Genomic DNA, 22,905 nt, shown 5'->3' on the forward strand with positions numbered 1-22,905 from the left:
GACCCCTAGCCTGGGAACCTCCATATGTCATATGTGAGGCCCTAAAAGACAACAAACAAAACAATCAAAAAAACCAAAAAACATTACCTCTCTTTTATGTGTTATTAAAGAAATTAATACATAAAGAAATCCTGCTCCTTCAGATGCATCATTAGACTGTTTGGAGGGTGTTGGTAATCATACTTCAACAATTTTCTCCTTCATTGAAGCCATCGGTTTCCAAATGTCAATATTCTGGGAGACAAACTGATTGGCACTTTCTACTCTCAATAAGATTTGTTGTAAGGTTTTGGCAAGGGTGGGGGGAGGGGGTCTGTCTGGAATAGAGTTCCATTGGCGAACACTAGCCCATTATGCTTATTTAACAGCTTTCCATTCAAGAAGTCTGATTAAGTTCCAAACAATATTCAAGGAAAAGGTTAAAACTGCAAGAAAGGAGGTCTGAATAAAGCTTTAGCCAAAAAGCACAACAGGAGTTCCCGTCGTGGCGCAGTGGTTAATGAATCCGACTAGGAACCATGAGGTTGTGGGTTCGGTCCCTGCCCTTGCTCAGTGGGTTAAGGATCAGGCGTTGCTGTGAACTGTGGTGTAGGTCACAGATGCGGCTCGGATCCCGCATTGCTGTGGCTCTGGCGTAGGCTGGTGGCTACAGCTCCGATTCAACCCCTACCCTGGGAACCTCCATATGCTGCAGGAGCGGCCCAAAGAAATAGCAAAAAGACAAAAAAAAAAAAAAAAAAGCACAACAGAAGACTAGCAGACTTTTTTTGAGGTAATAATGGTTTAAAACATTACATAAATTTCACGTGTGCAACATTACATTTTGACTTCTACATACACTACAGCATGCTCACCACCAAAAGTTTAGCTTCCATCCATCACCATACAGTTGACCTCTTTTACCCATTTCACCACTTCTTTCCCTGCTTCCCCTCTGGTAACCTCTACTCTGTTCCCTGTGTCTATGTGTTTGTTTTTGTTTGGTCTGATCTGTTCATTTATTTAATCTATTTATTATTTTTAAATATTTCACATGTGAATTCAATCATATATTTGTCTTTCTCCATATAATTTCACTTAGCACAATACTCTCAAGGTCTCCCAGTAACATTTTCCATAGAAACAGAACAACAACAAAAACCCCTATGATTTACATGGAACCACAAAAGACCCATGATAGCCAAAGAAATCCTGAGGAAAAAGATCATAGCTGGAGGTACCCATGGCCTGAGTAAGTTATAGTTGTCCTCTGAACAACATGGCTTTGAACTATACCAGTCCTCTTTTATGCAATTTTTTTTTCACTAAGTATATATGACAAAACTATACAATCTGCAGTTGGTTGAATCTATGAATATGGAACCACAGATACAGAGGCCAAATTAAAGTTACATAAGAATTTTCTAGCAAGTGGAGGGTTTCCACTCCTAATTCCTGCATTATTTAAGGGTCAACTGTATTTAATTTATCTGGATAAATCAGGGCTTTCCTCATAGTTAGCATTTATCAAATATTTACAATTATTACAAAACAGTGTGACAAGATTTCTTTGAACTATTTGGTAAATAGATATTTGTTTAATATATGACAGCAATGTTTAGAGTTTTGTGCAGAAGGAGGAAACAACTCATGAGATCCATCTCTGCCTGCAAAGAATTTACAATCTTATAAAAGATGAATACAAGTACATGCCTGATGCAACTTGTTTTCAAGTCAGCTGACTGTGTTCAAATTTTGGCTCTGCTAATTAGTTGTGGGTATCCTTGGACAAGTCACACTTTTTTTTTCTGAACTCTGCTATCCTTATCTTCAAAATTAGCATAATAATATCTACCTTAAATAAGATAATGTATGAGAAGCATTTAGTATTCTGCCTGAAAAAAATTTTTTTGCCTTTTTTTTTTTTTTTTTTTAGGGCTGCACCTGTGGCTTATGGAGGTTCCCAGGCTATAGGTCGAATCAGATTTGTAGCCACTAGGCTATGCCACAGCCACAGCAATGCCAGATCCAAGCCATTTCTATGACCTATACCACAACTCATAGCAACACTAAACACTTGTCGAGGCCCGGGATGGAGCCTGTGTCCTCATGGATACTAGTCAGATTCATTTCCACTGAGCCACAACAGGAACTCCTGCTCTGCCTGAAATATTGTCATCATCATATAATATGATTATTTATTTCATCCATTGAACAAATCATCAGGGCCTCATTAACTTGGGTTCCCGGATTTTAAAATATGTATATATATACATACATAATTTCTCTTTATAAATTTTATAGTAAAAGATGTCCAACACTCTGAAGTAAAAAGTTACAGAATTTTACCAAGTACATAAAAAGAAGTCCTAAATAAGTAAAAAGGCATACCATTTTCATGGATAAGAAGATTTAATAATGTAGTGACAATAATTCCTCCCTAATTAATCTATTAATTCCACAGTCCCAATAGAGTTTTTCATTGAAATAAACAAAGTGATAATTAAATTTATATGAAAGAATGGTCCAAAAAATACCCAAGGTAATTCAAGAAAAAAAAATTGAATGAAGGAGGATCTGCTCACCCAGAAAGCAAGATTGCTATGTAGTCTTGGAGTAATTACAATAGTGCGGAACAGACACAGAGATAGACCAAAGGAATATGATAGAGAGCCTAGAAACAACCAACATGTAATAGGGGAGTTTATATTTATTAGAAGTGGCATAAATCAGAGGGGAAAATGTTAACTAAATACTGCTTGGTCAACTGATTATCCATCTGAAGAACGATAAATTAGATTCCCACTTCTACAAATTACATTCTGGATGGATTAAGAACATAAATATGTGGGGGTTCCCTTCATGGCTCAGCAGTTAATGAACCCAACTAGGATCCAAGAGGATGCAGGTTTGATTCCTGGCCTCACTCAGTGGGTTAAGGATCCAGCATTTCCATGAGCTGTGGCGTAGGTCACAGACATGGCCCAGATCCCATGTTGCTGTGGCTGTGGGGTAGGCTAGCAGCTGTGGCTCTGATGGGAACTTCCATATGCCAAGAGTGTGGCCCTAAAAAGCAAAAGCAAAAGCAAAAAAAAGAACATAAATATGAAAAGCAAAATTAGGAACTTTTAAAAAAAAAAAGGGAGGATATCTTTTATCATATTAGGGCTAAGGAAGGGTTTGCTAAATAATAAGCATGAAACATTAATATTGATATGTTTGACCAAGTTAAAATTAACATATTTTTAATGATGAGGCAATAAAAATAAGGTGAAAAGACTAAAGACTAGGAAAATATATTTGTAAAACTACAATGAAACATTGATAAGTATACAGAATATATAAAGAACTATAACAAATCAATAATAAAAAAGCAAACAACTCAGTAGAAAGTAGGCAAAGGATATGAACTGTCAGTTACAAGAGAGAAACCTAAATGCCTAAGAAACACAAGATAGGAAACCACATTAATTATCACGGAAATGTAAAGCAAAAATGAAATGTCATTTCACTTTCATCATACTGGCCAATTAATAAATCCATAAAATCAACTGCTGGCGGAGGTGTAAACTCATACAACCACTTTGGAAAGCAATTTAGAAACTTTGATTAGAGGTGAAGAAGTGAGAATTGCAATTTAGCAATTCCTACTCTAAAAAAATTCTCATATACTGCTTTATGAGGCATATACAAGGATGGTCCTTGCAGGGATATTTGCAATAGCAAAAGCTGAAAACATCCTGTTTCTCAATAGGGAATGGATAATTTGTGGTTTCTTCATGCAATGTAAACAGCAGCAGTTAACAATGGATAAACTTACATATGGGTAAATAAGATAATTGTATCATTTAAAAACATGGGACAGTAGTATAATGAAAACATATACAGTATTTATACATATACATGTTGTAGAAGCTCTCAAAGTATGGTTATTTTAAAAGGTGGGCATGGGGCTTTGACTATGTTAACATTTTATTTATTTAAAGACAGGGAAGCAGGGAAGGAGAGCGGGTAAAGGGAGGCTGGTGGGAGGGAATAAATTCATGTAAAGCAATGTGAACAAAATGTTAGTATATATTTAGTCAGGGTGGTATTACATAGGTCTCTCAGGTTATTTTCCATTTGTCTTTATGATTTCAGTTTTCATAATTAAATTTTTAAATATTACACCACCACCCCACAAACAAAACAGAACAAAATCCTATCTACACCATGAGTCCATGTCCACTTAGAGATTTCTTAGAATTCTCTTTGCCCCTGAGGACTGCACTTATTTATTCAAATGTGAAGACTTTTTACTGAGGTCATCTACTGTGACTCAGCAATCTTCTCCACCTTCCTCAAGTTCTCTATTTTTCAATGTTCAGAGTCGAATGTTCACCTTTTTTTCCAAATCCTTTCACATAGGGGTAGGGTAGCAGTTTAATCTTGCTACCCCACCTCATTTTCTGAACATTAACCTCTCTTTGGTTTCTATCATGAGATGCATTTTCAATAGATAAGCACAGGATCAGATTTAGTATTTTTGCTTGTACCCTTTGGTGTTGAAGTTTAAATTCCAAGAGAAGATACAGAAATAAATACACAAAACAACATACCTAGGTATGAAAACAGAAGATAGACAGCACCTTTACAATCTCAGCCATTTGCTTTACTACACACAAGTTACACCCACCTTTAAGATAAGTTAACTCAGCAGCAGTACTGATGCTCAGTAAGTCGGCCCCTTGATTCTGACATGAAATATAAGCTTCTTTCCAAGAAAGAGCTGCCTGACTATTAAATTGGTAGCAACCTCCAGTCTGCTCGTTCTTTTCCCAATTATCTTCACAGCCATTTTCTGTTGATAAAAAGATACATTAGTGATCACAAAGTAAGGGCATAATGTATATTACTTAAAATGTTTATAAATACTGCCATTCAATTTGCATGCTCTTAGGACATGCTAAAATTGAGGCTGCCACTGCTCAACTAGACAACCTTTTTTTTTTTAACCTATTTTAAGTTTTTACTTATTTATTTTGTCTTTTTTAGGGCTGCACCTGCAGCATATGGACGTTCCTGGGCTAGGGGGTCAAATCAGAGCTGTAGCCGTTGGACCACACCACAGCCACAGCAATGCCAGATCCAAGCCGTTGGCCCACACCACAGCTTACAGAGATGCTGCATCCTTAACCCACTGAGTGAGGTCAGGGATCAAACCTTCATCCTTATGGTTACTAGCTAAATTTGTTTCCGCTGAGCCACAGCAGAAACTCTGAGACAACTTTTTGATTCACTAGTTACACAAACTGAAGTCACAGGACAGCAAATGTCTCAGGCTGATTAAAGCTTCCACTCTCCTTTTATCTTCTACTATCCCTTTATCCCCATCAACTGTAATGCTATATGTAATGCTATAAAAGTAACAGCCTCTGAGTTCACTTGAAGATGGTGGCACAATACAGAAGTGGCACAACGCCCGTCACCTGCAGTGAAACCACTGAATGTGCAAGAGTGTGGGCAGACATGCTGCTTAAGTGCACAAGATTTAGGACCCTGATGATACCCTATTTGGGAAACTCAATCCAAGTTTCTCCTTAATATTTGAATAGATGATTTAATATATGACGAATATAACATTATATATGTATTATGTATCTGTATGTACATATGTGTATAAAATGCATGTACACATGTGAATGTTATTTTCTTTAACAAATATCTAAAAAACATGTACAATTTCAGATGAAGAACTTTTAAGCTCTTTCAGGTACAAGATAGGTCTTGATACAACGGATTCAAAAATAAACTCAGAGCCTCTTATGTGTTCCCTACAGGGAAAAATCAATGTAGGCTATGTCGAGTGTATGCCAGGCATCACTTGGGGTTTTTTCAAAGGGTTTCCCATAACCAGTTAGACTTAAGTACCTTCAAGCTAGAAGGCCCCTTAAAGATCATTTTGTCTAAGGTCTTCATTTCACAGATGGGAACAGAAGATCTAGGGGTGTTTGTGACAGACCTATAACCACAGCACTGTTTTTAAGTCTGATGTTGTTTATCTAAATGGCATTCATTGCCTCTTCAACCACTTTTGTTCGAATGTCCTCAACTGTAACAGAGGTTGTTGTGATATTTGGTAAAAATGAAATAGATGGATTTGCAAGTGCATTTCTTAAAGGTTCCTTATTACCACTAAGGCCACATGTTTGTAAATCTCCAAGTGTCCAGCAGGATGGCGGTGTGTTTACTGTAAGATACAATATTCATGGTTTAGAAGTTCTCAGGTTCAAGAAACTCACAACCTTGCTTCTTCTGTAAAAAGGAGGCATGTAAATGCACTGACAATCCCCCATTCCATCCAAAGTAGGCTAAAAGCATGGAGACACGTGTCAGTGAAGGCAGCAAGGTGGAATGGGATAAATATGCTGGGGAATGAGGGTCAGAAAACCTGGGATCTCCACGGTCTCTCCACAAATATGGTCTGATTCTGACAGGCTATTCCGTTAATCTAGGTATGCTGCTTCTCACCTGAGAAGCGACGGTTTTCTCTAGATAACCTCTAAAAGCCCTTTCCTAATCCCTAAAATTTCTGATCCAGAGTATAGAAAGATTTAAATGAAATTGGTGCCTGGTTCGCTAAACCTTGCTTGTTATCAATTACAGCTGAAGTAGATACTGGCTTTTTATTTTTTAATAGGGTCTAAGTGTTGAAAAGTCTGTGTCTCTCCCAGAAAAATACTTCTTGAAGTGTGGTCATCATTAGCATCATCTGGGAACGACTCACTAAACTACAAAATCTGGGGCCCCATTCCAAATCTACCAAATTACAATTTCTGGAGGTGGGCCCCAGAAGTCTGTATTTTACCAAACTCTCCAAGTGATTCTGTTGCACGCTGAAGTTTGAGAACCACTGGTTCAATACAATCTCTTAAAATTGCTTAGAATTCTGCATTCTGAAGCTCAGTTTCCCTTGAGGAAAGATCAGCAATACTAATACCACTGCCAATGAATAAGGCAGGATAGTATAGTTGTTTGGGGCAAGGACTTTGGAGCCAGATTTCATGAGTTTGAATCTTAGCTCTGAAATGTATTAGCTGCGTGACCTCAAGCAAATAATTTAAATCCACTGTGCTTCACTTTCCTTATCTGTAAAATGAGGATAAATAGTGGTACTTTAAAGAATAATGAGGATTGAATGAGGTAATAAGTGGTTAGAATAGTACTTGACACTTGGCAGGGCCCTATAAGTAACAACTATTACTACTTAGGTCTGGAGTGTTTCCCTTCTTATTTAGAATAGATTCTTTCCACTTATTACCCATTAAAAAGTATTTCTTGAGCACCCATCACATATGAGCTCCTATAACCCTCACAGGATTATCAACAAAATATTTCTCATTATGTACCAGATAATGCTGGAACTGCTGCTTTGGTCTTTCTCCTTTTAAAGAACAGTGAATTTTTTTAGCACACCCTGAAGAGTTTGCTTCAGGTAAGATGCAATTAGGAAAAAAAGAGCTTTGGCCAACATATAGGTGCACAAGAGGGAACAATGTCAACAACTTTGAGTTAGGGATATCTGTGGTTATCTGTCTCTTTTGTTCCCTGCTCTTTGCTTCAGGCCATAACATACCTAAGTCTCCACCCTCTGAAAAGCAGCTTACTCTCCTCAAGTCCACTATAATCCAACTTCTTTGACTGCTAGCTTTTTTTTTCTTTCTTTTTTTTTTTTTTTGAAACTGCTCTACTGAAGGCCAGCAGCAATTTCCTGACTGCTCCTGCCTGGTCCACATCCTTTTCCTGAGGTATCTATGCTACAGAACACTTCCTCATCCTTTGTCTTCTGTCGCAGAAACTTGTCTTGGTTCCCTTCCTGGCCTACTTCTGAAAGTAAGTTCATGGCTACGCACAATTTCTCTCTCCTTCCTCAAACATATACTTCTCTAGGATATTTGTTGCCCTTATTTTTGAGTCATCATGGACTCTTCCTTTTCCCTTTTGCCTCGCAGGAATGGTATCCATTTATTTCCACATGTAAAGCTTACCAGCCCAAACATACCTGGTTGTAAGCAGATGCCCCACTTTTCATCATGTTCATAGTTGAAGGTGGTTGCACACCACAGCCCATTGTGATCTCCATCACGCATACACTCATGATGCCAAGTTCCATTAACTAAGAATGGAAAGTCACAAGGTCTCCCATGGGAATTCCCATCTCTGGTATAGATCTCTGCAGGTTGGGGAGAAAGTAGAGGAAAGATGTTTAAAACTGGATAATCAGCTTTAATTAACTTATTTCTAAAACCGTTAAAGATTATGTTTTCACTTATGAGAATATAGTATCTGGGTAGGCTGCCCAATGGGGAGTTTCGCAGCCTGGATGCTGACTGCCCAAGTCTGGACTTGAATGCTGGCTCCCCAACTAACCAACTGTGTGGCTGTGGGCAAGCTCTCCAACCTCATCAGTCTCAGTTTCTGCATTTGCAAATTAGGATTAATGGTATTTGCCTCATAGGATTTTTCATGAGATTCAATAAAATAATCCATGTAAAGCTTCATGTAGCGTGGTGTGATGAAGAGTTAAAGATCCTGGTTTTATCAAGTAAGGATCAACTGACTGAACCAGGAAGAAATTGAAAATATGAACAGACCAATCAATCACAAGTACTGAAATTGAATGTGATTAAAAAACTTCCAAAAAACCAAAGTCCAGGACCAGATGGATTAATGAATTCTGCTAAACATCCAGAGAAGAGTTAACACCCATTGTTCTGAAACTCGTTCAAAAAATAGCAGAGGAAGGAGAAAAAATAAAAGGAGTTCTCGTTGCGGCTTAGCTATTAATGAACACAACTAGCATTCATGAGGATGTGGGTTCAATCCCTGGCCTTTCTCAGTGGGTTAAGGATCCGGCATTGCCATGAGCTGTGGTGTAGACTGCAGATGTGGCTTGGATCCCGCATTGCTGTGGCTACAGCTCCAATTCGACCCCTAGCCTGCGAACTTCCATATTCCGCGGGTGTGGCCCTAAAAAGACAAAAAGGCAAAAAAGAAAAAAAATATAGCAGAGGAAGGAACACTCCCAAACTCATTCTATGAGGCCACCATCACCCTGAGACCAAAACCAAAGATACCACAAAAAAAGAAAATTACAGACCAATAGCACTGATAAACATAGATGCAATAATCCTCAACAAAATACTAGCAAACGTAATCCAAGTATATATCAAAAGGATCATACACCATGATCAAGTAGGATTTATCTCAGGGATGCAATGATTCTTTGATATCTGCAAATCTATCAATGTGATACACACATTAACAAACTGAAGAATAAAAATCATATGATCATCTCAATAGATGCAGAAAAGGCTTTCAACAAAATCCAATACCCATTTCTGAAAAAAACTCTCTAGAGAGTGGGGTTAGAGGGAATCTACCTCAACATAATAAAAAAACATATTATATGAAAAACCCATAGGTAACATTCTCAATGGTGAAAAACTGAAAACGTTCCCACTAAGATCAGGAACAAGACTAGGATGTCCACTTTTACCACTATTATTCAACATAGTTTTGGAAGTTCTAGCCACAGCAATCAGAGAAGAAAAAGAAATAAAAGGAACCCAAACTGGAAAAGAAGTAATACTACCACTGTTTGCAGATGATATGATACTACACTTAGATAATCCTAACACCAGAAAACAGTTAGAACTCATCAATGAATCTGGCAAAGTTGCAGGCTACGAAATTAATACACAGAAATCAATTGCATTTCTTTACACTAATAATGAAAGAGCAGAAAGAGAAATCAGAGAAACCATTCCATTTACAGTCACATCAAAACAAGTAAAATGCCTAGGAATAAACCAACCAAAAGAGACAAATGAACTATGCTCTGAAAACTATAAAACACTGATGAAAGAAATCAAAGACAACACAAACAGACATATATGCTCTTGGATTGGAAGAATCAATGTTGTCAAAATGACAATACTGCCAAGGCAATCTACAGATTCAGTGCAATCCCTATCAAATCACCAAAAACATTTTTCACAGAACTAGAACAGAATGTTTTAAAATTTTTATGAAAACACAAGAGAGCCCGAATAGCCAAAGCAATATTGAAAAAGAAAAATGAAAATGGAGGAATCAAGCTTCCTGACTTTAGATAATACCACAAAGCAACAGTCATCAAAACCATATAGCACTGGCACAAAAACAGAAATATAGACCAGTGAAACAGGATAGAAACCCCAGATATAAACCCAAGTACCTATGGGCAACTAATCTATGACAAAGGAGGAGAAAACATACAGTGGAAGAAAGATAGCCTCTTCAATAAATGGTGCTGGGAAACTGAAAAGATACATGTAAAAGAATGAAAGTAGAACACTATCTAAAACTATATACAAAAATAAACTCAAAATGGATTAAAGAGCTAAATATAAGACCAGACACTATAAAACTTCTAGAGGAAAACAGGAAGAATGCTCACTCTTTAACATAAATCACAGCAACATCTTGTTTGATCCACCTTCTAGAATAATGACAATAAAGACACAATTAAACCAATGAGACCTAATTAAACTCAAAGAAAACCTTTAAAAAAACAAAAAGACAACCCACAGAATGGAAGAAAATATTTGCCAATGATGCAACAGGCAAGGGCCTAGTCTCCAGAATATACAAACAACTCATGCAACTCAACAACAACAAAACAAACAACCCAATTGAAAAATGGGCAGAAGACTTAAGACATTTCTCCAAAGAAGATATACAGATGGCCAACAGGCATGCGAAAAAATGTTCAATATCACTAATTATTAGAGAAATGCAAATCAAAACTATAATGAGGTACTATCTCACACTAGTCAGAATGGCCATCATTAACAAGTCAACAAATAACAAATGCTGGAGAGGGTATGGAGAAGGTACCCTCCTCCACTGTTGATGGGAATGTAAATTGGTACAACCACTATGGAGGTACCTCAGAAAACTGAATATACAGCTATCATATGATCCAGCAATTCCACTGCTGGGCATGTATCCTAACAAAACTTTCACTGAAAAAAATACATGCACCCCTATGTTCACAGGATGGAAACAACCTAAATGTCCATTGACATATGAATGGATTAAGATGTGGTACATATACACAATGGAATATTATTCAGCCATAAACAAGACAAACAAATGCCATTTGCAGCAAGATGGAGGGATCTAGAGACTCTCATACTAAGTGAAGTAAGCCAGAAAGAGAAAGACAAATACCCTATGGTATCACGTACTTGTGGAATCTAAAAGATGGAATGATGATCCTATCTGAAAGTAACAGACAAACAAAAAACAGAAACAGATTATGGCCAAGAAGAGCAGACTTGGGGTTCCAGGTGGGGGGAAAGAGAGGAGGGAGTGGAATGGATGGGCATTTTGGGGATTTTGAGGATGCAAACTGTTACATTTGGAATGGATGGGCAATGGGATCCTACTGAACAGCACAGGGAAATGTGTGTGATTGGGTTACTTTGTTGTACAACAGAACTTGACGAAATATTGTAAATCAACTATACTTTAATAATAATAAAAAAGTAAGCATCAATTGAGCACTGTGGGTGGCAGAGTACTTCACCAGAAGAGGTGCCCTGCTTGAGATTAAACTTAGACTCTGTTTTCTTCGGTAAGAGTAGGCCAGAAAAATTCCTTGGAATCACTGAGGCTGGGTGTGGATTTTGAAACAAAATGTGGAGTTAGAGAGATGGACAAATAGCCCTATTGTTCACAGACAGGGTGATAGAATTGAGGCTGTAGGTTTTGAGCAAGTGGGAGAAAGGGCTGCTGGGTCCCTGAGTGGAATCTTGGAGATGGGCTGGACATGGTAATTCAGGTTATGAAAGAGGAAAAAGCTTCAGCTGGGCAGTCATGGGACTAGTTGCTGTAGTCATAGCCAGCAAGGTAGTAGAGCTAGCTTTTCATTTTAACAATTTTCTGTGCTACACGGAGAAAAACTGAAAAATTATTCCAACCTCGAATATGGTTGGAAATGCTGGAGAAAATGTTAAATATTATGTCAATCACAGCTTTTTTGGAGAGGTGTTTCATGGAACAGCTGTGTAACTATTTCGGTCACCTTTTTCCATATCTTTAACTTGTTTAAAACCATGGTTTTACCAGATCAAATAATGGTTATTAGGTAAAGCACAGTAATCAGATCTTCTCATCCTTTACCAGGCTATTAGGGTCCTTCAAACTGTCTCACAGATGCGCTTAAAGTAGAATTTGATTCCACATTCTTTTTTTTTTCTTTTGCTTTTTAGGCCCACCCTCAGGGCATATGGAGGTTCCCAGGCTAGGAGTTTAATTCGAGCTACAGCTGCCGGCCTATGCCACAGCCACAGCAACACCAGATCTGAGCCGTGGCTGTGACCTACACCACAGCTCATGGCAACACTGGATCCTTAACCCACTGAGCAGGCCAGGGATTGAACCTGCAACCTCTTGGTTCCTAGTCACATTCGCTTCTGTTGCGCCACGACAGGAACTCCATGATTCCACATTATTATTCTCAAATGTTCATTTATCTGAAGTACGACACTTAATTTAACAGTTTAGAATGTATTAGGTGGCAGTACAGCAAAAGGAAGAACAATCTAGATGCTTTTATTTGCAATCTTTTAAGGAATATTGGTTTTGTTCTTCTCTGACATATAAATGGCTTGAACGGTGTACTTTTGTTAAAGAGTAACCTGAACTTATATTTTATAAGGATCCTGCTTACTACCTACATTTTATTTTTAAACATACCAAAACTCCCAATAGCTTGTGACCAATTTCTCTTCCTATATTACAGCACTTAAGAGGAGAGTCCCTGAGCACAACGACTATCACTATCACTTATAGAACCACGGTTTTTTTTTTTTTTTTTTTTGGTAAAACCTTGTGTTTCTGTAATATGAAGAACTTTTACTACTCTTTACCATCAGCCCACAAGATCAGTAGGGTAAGTCTTACATATGTTTGTGAAATCTCCATTTCTGCAGTCATTAAGTGAAATATTCAGTCATTCAGCTGTGACAGGGATGAAGATTGGTTCTCTGATTAAGAGTCCTTGACTTATAAGTACATGTGGCATCAATGGGTACCTTTTTGGAGTTGAAGCTATGTTTCATAGCTCAAAGTTGGGTTTCAATTAAAGAGCTCCCCTATTCACAATATGCTTTGAAGAATGATAAGCATATAATAACCACACAATAGCAGCAGCTAAATTATGCTAAAAATTCACTAAGAGTTTTATTCTCACATGTTCTTTGCTGCTACTGGACCTCTTAAGTCCCATGGGTCTCCCCAGAGAGATTTTCCCGAGAAGAATCTTCTCTGAATGTATGAATTTATAGTGATGGCAGCCTTAAAACAACAGCTTATTCTGCAATAGGCACAAATTGGTGAGATGAGACACTTATGTGGAAAACTAACATTAACTTCTCCAGTAATATAAAATAGCTTCAGTTTAAAGAGCTTGGCAGGTTTCTAAGAGTTACGCAGAATTCAGTCATTTCTACAGCCACCCTTTCACTAAAAGTCTATCTTCTCTGCATGATTCACCAAACTTTCCAACTGAGAAGAGAGCTAGTGAGGTCAAGATATCTTAATGATATAAATGCATATCTGGATGCTAGTCAAGAACAATTTATTCATAAAATTTCTCTAAGAGGAACAAGACTCACATAGGATGTGGGTTGGGGAGAGAGGCAACCCAGGATACAATAACAGATAAATGTTCTTATACTGGAAGTAAAACAAAATTAGGATCGCCCGTTGTGGTGCAGAGGAAAGGAATCTGATTAGGAACCATGAGGTTGCGGGTTCGATCCCTGGCCTTGCTCAGTGGGTTAAGGATCCAGTGTTGCAGTGAGCTGTGGTGTAGGTTGCAGACATGGCTCGGATCTGGCATTGCTATGGCTATGGTGTAGGCCAGCAGCTGTAGCTGCAATTAGACCACTAGCCTGGGAACCTCCATACACCGTGGGTGCGGCCCTAAAAAGACAAAAGAGAAAGAAAGAAAGAAAGAAAGAAAGAAAGAAAGAAAGAAAGAAAGAAAGAAAGAAAGAAAGAAAGAAAGAAAGAAAGAAAGAAAGAAACTATATTTGGGGAATGCAATCCTGGTTTTGAGCCTTAGCTTTGCTGTAACAAGCTGTGTTACCTTGAACTTCATTTTGTTAGACTCAGGTATTTTATCTTTCTTGTTCTATACAACTTGACAGGAAGGAGGGGGCAGGGACCAATATGAGTAGTCTCAGAGAGCAGTCCTAGAGAAAGTCCCTAACTTAAGACAGCAGTCTCCAACCCAAGAACAGGAAGAGACCACCTAAATTTAAAGGACTAAAATTGTCAGGATGTAATATTTGATTAAATTTGAAGAGGAATTTAAGGAAAAGGAAAGCAGGGCAACTCTAGGGTGACTTGTAGATTTCTAACATATGCAACCTGGGTGGTACCAGTCACCTGGAGAGAAACAGAGAAGAGGCAAGTTTGGCCCTGGCCTCTGTGCAAATGAAAACTGGAGGTATGTCATAACAAGTCAGAACCACATGCATCTTTTCTTAGAAATTTCTAATTTGGAAATGTAATGTTCTAAATACTGTATTTGGTAAGGTCAAGAAACACTATATGGGGAGTTCCCGTTGTGGCTCAGCAGTAGCAAACCTGACTAGTATCCAGGAGGTTGCTGGTTCTATCCCTGGCCTCACTCAGTGGGTTAAGGATCCTGTATTGCTGTGGCTGTGGTGTAGGCCAGCAGTTGCAACTCTGATTTGATCCCTAGCCTGGAAATTACCATAGGCTGCAAGTGCAGCCCTAAAAAGACAAAAAAACAAAAGGCTGTATGCCTGTGGGCTCTTGCTGGTGGACAATGTTTAGCTCTTTGGGTTGGTACCCTAGGTAGGTTCTTAACTTTTTTGTGCCACTGATCATTTTGGCTGCCGTGTGAAGTACATGAGCCCCCTTCTCAGAAGACTATTATAAATGCATAAAATAAAACACAGGATTACAAAGAAAACTGGTTATAGTGAAATGAAGGCATTTTAGGGACTGAGGGAATTTATAATTACAACTATATCCTTCAAAAGAATTAGGGACAGGAGACAGAAAGTGTCCTACCAAAAAAATTACCCTTGCTGATACTTGAACAAATATAAGGAAACAAGTCAAATCCAGCTCAAATGGCAATTGTTTGGTTCCATTTTTCTCTTAGCTGCCAAGTTAGAGAAAGGCTTTTATAGCACAAAATTTAAGCTTGCCATTAAGTGGTACCCAGAAAACAAATTTTTTTTTTTTGTCTTTTTGCTATTTCTTTGGGCCGCTCCCGCGGCATATGGAGGTTCCCAGGCTAGGGGTCAAATCGGAGCTGTAGCCACCGGCCTATGCCAGAGCCACAGCAACGCAGGATCCGAGCCGCGTCTGCAACCTACACCACAGCTCACGGCAACGCCGGATCGTTAACCCACTGACCAAGGGCAGCGACCGAACCTGCAACCTCATGGTTCCTAGTCGGATTCGTTAACCACTGCGCCACGACAGGAACTCCCCGCAAATTGTTTTTTAAGGTTAGGAGGAAAGTGGCTCACAGAAACAGACTTGTTCAACTACTCAAGGGTCGAGGACTGAAAAAAACAAAAACAAAAACCCATCTCTGATTCTCCAATATTTTCCCATAACAGCAGAACAAGACATCTCAGAAGCTTCTGTATCTTCACTAGGAAACAGAAAGAAGGTCCCCCAGGAGAAAAACTTGCACAGATAACAAGAAGGATGGGAGGCGAAATTCAGCTTAAGAAAATAGGAAAAGCTCTGAAATGCTATGTAAATTTACAAAGAAGAACACATATGAGGTAATAGTTAAGACTTAGATAAGTAACTACACGCCCCCCCCCCCCAACATTTGGTATAATTTGGAGGAACATAATGAAATAAGATTTGTTTGGGTGACAGCTGATTACATTTAGAGATCTAAAAAAATAAATCTCTATCTTTTTAAACTCAGAAATGTGTTAAACTGAGTCTCTAGACTCAGAACAAAATTCATGATCAGCTCCCCCAAAGGCAACACAGACAGTTCCTGAATTAGGAAGGTTTGACTTAATGATTTCTTGACTTTACAATGGTGTGAAAGCAATACTCATTCAATGCAAACTGTGTGTTGACTTTTGATCTTTTCCAGGGCTAGCGATATATGGTATAATCCTCTCTCATGATGCTGGGGAGCAGCAGACACAGCTCTGAATCGGCCACATGATCACAAGGGCAAACAACCCACAGACTTTTACAAGCATCCTGTACCCATCGACCGTTCTGTTTTTTACTTTCAGTACAGCATTCAATTACCTGAGATATCCAATACTTTACTATAAAATAGGCTTTGTGTTAGATGATTCTTCCCAATTGTAGGCTGATGTTAAGTGTTCTGAGCACATTTAAGATAGGGTAGGCTCAGCCATGATGTTTGCTATAGGTGTATTAAATACATTTTCAACTTATGATGGGTTTATCAGCACATAACCCCATTGTAAGTTCAGGAAGATCTGTAATCATATACTTATTTTTGGAAGCAAGTGAGGAAAACAATCCACTCTTAAAATGCTGAATCATAAATACAAATATCAAGGTGTGATAACCACACCAAAATAAAATAAAATAGAAAACAGACTCACAGACACAGAGAACAGACTTGTAGTCACCAAGAGTGGGGGGAAGAAGTGTGATGGATGGGGAGTTTGGGGTTGGTAGATGCAAACTACTGCATTTAGAATGGATAGGCAATGAGGTCCTACACACACACAGGGAACAACTATATCCAGTCTTTTGGGATAGAACATAATGGAAGATAGTATGAGAAAAAGAATGTATATGACTGGGTCACTATGCTGTGCAACACAAATGGTCACAACACTGTAAATCAACTATACTCTAATGAAAATAGAATAAAATTAAAAAAATAAAGCCACACAATACTCTTGAAGTTTTTCCATTACATCCAAATCTGCAGACAAGAAAAAATACATATTTTTTTTTTTTTTTAGAGTAGGTTCAACTTTACTAGATCATTTGACTTTTATTCTGTTAAAGGATTTACTGTTACTCTAACATATACTTTCCTTGGAGTTCAGGATAATCATAGGAGGTACATCAGGCATCAGAGAGCTTTCAAATCTCAGGCTACCACAGAATGGTTGTTGGACCTTTGATGAGGCACCCGACCTCTCCTAGCCTTGCCTTCGAAAGGGGGCAATTAGCACCGACCTCACAGAAGTAGCTCAACGTTACTGCACAGTGGCTGGAACTGGGTGCTAATTCACTGCCCTCACCAGTGTATGACTTGCCTATGGTCAGCAGTACATGGTCAATGCCACTTTCACCACACATAGAATGAGTAAGTCTAAGTTCCTCTCCAAAACTCACCATGGTAGGGCTGGGCACAGAGGCTTTCCTCTGAGCCTCCTTTCTTCCAGACGTCAGATGAATTGGTACTTGCTATGGCGTGTCCACCCTTCAGAGCCAACCTGTACTGGGCAGCTCCATACAGAGAGTGGTCCTCACATTTCCACCACAGCATGGCATCGGAGTCACAGCTGAACATTCTTAAGGAATCCGTGGGTTTGGTTATGTCTAGGCCAAGGCACTTCTGGGATTGCAAATGAAAGAGTCGATGCTGAGACACCCACTTCCAAAACATGTCCTTGGTTTTGTCACAGTCCTTTGCTACTATCCATTCGTTCAGTGGTGTAATGCACTTGCCTGTGTTTTCATTGATGATGGTGAACGAATCCTTACCTGAAACAAGACAGGCAGAAGACATTTCAGGGTTCTGAATTATATGGTCCGATGTGCCCTGGCCTCTGCTTGCTAAGGAGAATCTGAGCATCACTGGACTTTTCCCACCCTCCAAACTGTATAAACGGTAATGTCCTATACAAGGTCGGAAGACAGCTGTAAGTCAGAGAGGCAATTCAGTGTGGGGTAAGAGCATGGGCTCTGGAGCCGGTCTGTCTGGGTTTAGAGTCTGTGTGGCTTGTCAGTCATGTGATCAAGGCATCATTTACCTGCTGTGCTCTAGCTTCCTCTTTCGTAAAACAGTACTTCACAGGGTAGATGTGGGGATAAAATGAGCGCATATATGCAAAGTACTTAGAATAGTATGTATATTTGTGACTGCCACTTAATGAAATATTTGCCCCCCCTCATTTAATGAGATGAAAATGCTCTTTAGTTTTTATCTTCTTTAGATAGGTGGTCTGTGGTTTATGAAAAATATTCTAAGCCAATAGTCCTGTCTTGCTTAAACTTTGGCTACTACAGCAGGGTAAGTTATTATATGGCATTAATGTGTCTGAAAGGAGATGAGGTAGAAGTAAAATAGTGGGGTAAAGGGATGAGAGGAAATGGAGGTCTGGGTTCTGAGGATTGGGGGGACCTGTGGCCAGCTCCACAGTCATACTTCCAAAAAAGGTGACAGGAACCCCCTCTCAGGGAAGGGATGTGGAGAATGACAGTCTGGATCCACCTAAGGAGGCCAAGGCTGAGCTCCAGGAATCACCTATGTCATGGGAGTCAAGATTCAACAGCTTTGGAGTTCCCATTGTGGATCAGTGGAAACGAATCCAACTGGTATACATGAGGATGTGGGTTTGATCCCTGGCCAGGCTCAGTGGGTTAAGGATCCGGCGCTGCCGATGAGCTATGGTGAAGGTCGCAGACTCAGCTCAGATCTGGTGTTGCTGTGGCTGTGGTGTAGGTCAGCAACTGTAGCTCTGATTCAGTCCCTAGCCTGGGAACTTCCATGTGCTGCAAGTGCGGCCCTAAAAAGCAAAAAACAAAACAAAACAAAACCAATAGGTTTGGACATGTGGAAATTCAGAAGTCACCAGTGTGAGATGACGGCAAAGGGAGGGATCTCCCTGAACGCTCCCCGGCAGTTGTGCATGAGCAGGGAAGACCTCAGTAAAGACAGAAACTGAGGTTCTGTTAACCTGGTAGAATGGGACCTCGGAACAAAATTTAATTCAATTTTATGAACATAAGGTAATGCACTGTTCCGTGTGTACCCGTTTGTGGAGCAAGATTCATGTCTGTTACAGCAAACTACAATTGAACAATTTGATTAGTGCTTTCACAAAGAAACATATTTTGAAGGTATAGCACAGAATTTCATATTGATTAGAGTAAAGCTGAAATAGTCTAGACAAACATAAGCAGTTTTGTCTATGAACCAAAGAGTTCAGCAGAAGGAACTGTAAAATTTTAGTTCCCAAAAGGCACTTTCATTTTGATGCCGGCTTCGCATTCAGTAGTTTTACTGACACTAAATAATCTTTTCTAATAATAATTCACAAGCTTGTGGAGTTAAAAAAATTCTCATACTAAGGACTTGAGGGGAAATTTCACTATGCAAATAATAACTATAAAATCTAGTTCAATTCCAGCTTGAACTTTGGACGGAATTTTTTTTTTTCAACATAGTAGTAGCAGCACCAAGAGAAACGAGAAGAAAATCCTTTAAAATGTTATGTCTGCTTTCAAATCTATTTTAAAATCCTGCCTAGGGTTGCAGTTAGAACTATTTGGATGGCAGTTTCCATCCCTCACTCTTCTTTGACATCACTCTGCCATTCTCTATTTTATAAACACAGTTTGGGGAGATGTTAACAAAAAAGGAAAATGTATTATCTTAGATGATTATCCCTCTCATTTTCTCTAATGTCCTTCTCCCACATATCCAATAGCCACTCAGACTGTGATGTACTCCCTCCCACCTCTCTTGTGTTCCAAAGTATCAGGAATTACTGCAGAAAAAAAGAAGTCTGCTTCTTCAGGAGAGTGGGCAGCAGCTACTCCTGCTGAAACCTTCCTCCCTCCTGCCCTATAATCTCCCTGCTCTCTTTCCTGGGCACTTTGCTCTGAGCCCTTTGACCCTAAGTGGGTAAACTAGGCAAGCAGCAGCCTTGCCTACATTTGCAGTTTGGAGCTCAAGATTTTCTGAACTGCCTTTGCAGAATCCAGTGGATTAGCTATAGCTCTTAGAATCATGAAAAGAGCAGTGGAATAAGGAATCAGAGGTCTGAGATTGAAGACCTACTTTGGCCAGTTAGCTGGGAGACCTCAGGGAAGTCTGTCTCCCCAGACTTCTAATTTTCAAATGTAAGATAAAAGCAGTGAAGTATAAGATATCTAAGTCACTTCCACTACTAATATCCTATACTTCCACTAGTTCCCAGGTTTCCTAGCCTTGCAGGCTTTACAGGTCTATGTTAAGTTCACTGCATATTGTTCTTGAACAAGATGGCCACAACTTTATTTTGTCATGCTAGCAGTATTTTGAATCACATTTGGGTGTGTGCACTCAGGTGACAGTGCTGCCTTATAAATACACCTTGAAAGAGAAAAAAATTTACCTTTCCCATTTACTGTATGTTTAACTTTTAGGACACCCATGGCCTAAACAAGCTTGTAGGATTGTGAAGGACTACAGGAGAGGTGTGGAATAGTTGTGTTGAAGAGGAGTTGCTGGGCTTCTTACCTAACTGCAAACACCTATGATTGTAGATACTTGCCTCACCCTAAATCTTTTAACCAGGTATGTAATATCAATGCTTGACACCTATGGTGGTCACCTAGCAGATATTAATTATTGATATGATTTGAGGAAACATATGAGCCTTCATGCATAATGTATGTGTAAGCAGTCACACGTAATACATAACCTAGGGAGGGTCTTATGGTCTCATGAAGTTTCCCAATATTTTCTTTATCCTTAAGAAGAAGCTGTTTGGTCTGCTCTAGTCTTGCTATCCTGCCAGGAATATAGGTTGAAGAGGGGAAGAAGGACTGAGGAAGTATGAAAATAATTTCTTATTTAGAAAATTTGTTCAATAAGGGTATCTAAAATATTTCAGAACTGTATTATACTTTGAAAAGGTGATTGCAGAGCAATTTATAAAACAGATTCTTTATTGATAGCCATTTTCATCTTATCCACTTTACAACCTTATACTAGTCTTAAATGTAATTTTAATGTTTATCTCCAAATACAATATTTGTCTAAAAGGCAGAGGTTGATGAAAAAAAGCCTCATCATCCCTAGCAGCACTTAAATATATATATTTTTTTCATTTTATATAAACATTCTACTGGTGTTTGGGAGGAAAATGCTACATAGCATTATCTAAATTGAAAAAGAATTTTTAGAACATCACAGGAAAATGATGCCTTATTGTCTGATTGTTAAGTAACTCTTGCACTACAAGCCCTTAAACCAAAGAGCTCTGCACATTCCAAAGAGCAGCTGGATGTCAACATTTTGGAGCTATAATCAAATGGAGAGAAGATGGCTTGGGAAGGCAAAAAGGATGAAGATTCCAGCTTTTTTAGCTTCAGGGGAACTTCCACAGCCCATATTGTTGAGCATTTTGTGGAGTTACTACCATGTGTGCAGTGGGTACAGTAGGAGAGAATCAGAAGTCTGGATGTGCCTGTTCAAAAACAGGTCCTAAAGTGAAAGTTGGGCCCACTGGTGGCAGGGTACTAGGAAAGTCATGGGGTTCAGGTTGGGTGGTGTGGGCTGGTGAGAACCTCAGGAATCCCTGAAGAATTAAGTTACTTCAAGCTGTTCGGTCTCCAAGGAGGCAAAAAGGAAACTAATCAATTGGCATTTCCCCAAGGACACAGAGATGCTCCTCCAACATCTGAGCAACAGAGACCACCTGTGTAAACCTAGCAGCATACAGCTGATGAAGTGCATACTATCATCAGCATCATGAAGCTGATACACTGCCAAACAAGCTACCCAAATGGCTGGGGTTTCAAAATTCCAGTGCTTCCCTTAACATGGACACAAGTCTGGTCTGAGGATGAGGGTGAGCTGACCAGAGCAGCTGCTCAGGGTGAGGAAGGATGTAGGAAAACAGCTACCTAAGATGACCTAATATAGGAACAATGGTGTTAAACTGGTGCTCTTTGCTTTGGGTTGATGAGAAAGGCCAAGGATTTATAGAGATTGCCAAAAGTAAGGAAATCTTGAGTTCTATGGGACAGACAAAACAGATAAGACTAAAGCGAATGTAGATGGAAACAAGAGTTTAGTGGCTGAAAGGTTAGTGTATTTTTACAATAGTGACTGCAGTGAAAATTTTCTCCCTGGTTTATCAGGCAGGCAGAAGAGAATTCTTACAGCAATAAAGGCCACTAGTTTCCAACATGGAGGATCAAAGAACGAAGAAGTGTCAACCAGAACAGGGTCAGCTAAGTTCTTGGTGCAGATGAGTGATGCCACTCATACTCCCCATAAAGTGTAAATCAGACAGTAACTTACTTTAGCTGCAAAGAAAGTGCCACAAGCAAAGGGAGGTTTTTCAAAAACTCCCTAGACTATCTTTTACTTCCTCATTCAGACAAGATGACAGAAGTGGTAGGTGGAGACGGCTCGCTGATTGCTCATTAAGCTGCCAGGATAAGAAACAAAGTCCTCAGCACACCTTTTGCCAAGGCAAAAAGAGAAAGTAAAAGCAAATTTCAGGTGCTGCCAAGGGGGGTGGTGGGGCAGGCACCACCCAGAGCATCAGTGTCTGGTTTTGGTCCTGCTTCTCAGGTGAGAGGCAGGAAGTCTCCCAACAGGGAACCCGAGCTCCACTGCGGGACCTTTGCCCTCTTGGGGTCGTTTGGAGCCTATAAAACAATTAGAAGAAAGGGCTCTGCCTGAGGCATTGGGGGAGGGCATCATAACAGTCACCGGCATGGTCACTGTAGGAGACATGGCTTTTTGACGTGCACCACAGGCGCAGTGAAGTCAGGGAATCTTTAGTTATTCTTGAAGCTGTGGGCAGAAAGTTCCTCTTGACAGTAAGGGCCAAGGTGACCAAGGAGCGAAGGAGGGGCGAGACGGCCTGGATGAGGCGT

At 39.4% G+C, this 22,905-nt stretch overlaps 1 protein-coding gene across 4 annotated transcripts in view; it reads right to left on the minus strand.

Annotated features, from left to right (window-relative positions):
• Nucleotides 1-22,905, minus strand: part of LOC125123223 (CD302 antigen) — a 144,040-nt gene that overhangs the window by 120,553 nt on the left and 582 nt on the right. For all 4 annotated transcript variants that reach the window (XM_047772706.1, XM_047772702.1, XM_047772704.1 and 1 more), the window contains exons 2-4: nucleotides 17,416-17,787; nucleotides 8,021-8,191; nucleotides 4,655-4,819 (exon numbers count right to left, since the gene is read on the minus strand). In XM_047772706.1, coding sequence (XP_047628662.1) covers nucleotides 4,655-4,819; nucleotides 8,021-8,191; nucleotides 17,416-17,787 — 708 coding nt within the window. The remainder of the gene's footprint in view (nucleotides 1-4,654; nucleotides 4,820-8,020; nucleotides 8,192-17,415; nucleotides 17,788-22,905) is intronic.

This window comes from Phacochoerus africanus, chromosome 3 (genome assembly GCF_016906955.1).
Source record: "Phacochoerus africanus isolate WHEZ1 chromosome 3, ROS_Pafr_v1, whole genome shotgun sequence".
NCBI lineage: Eukaryota > Metazoa > Chordata > Mammalia > Artiodactyla > Suidae > Phacochoerus > Phacochoerus africanus.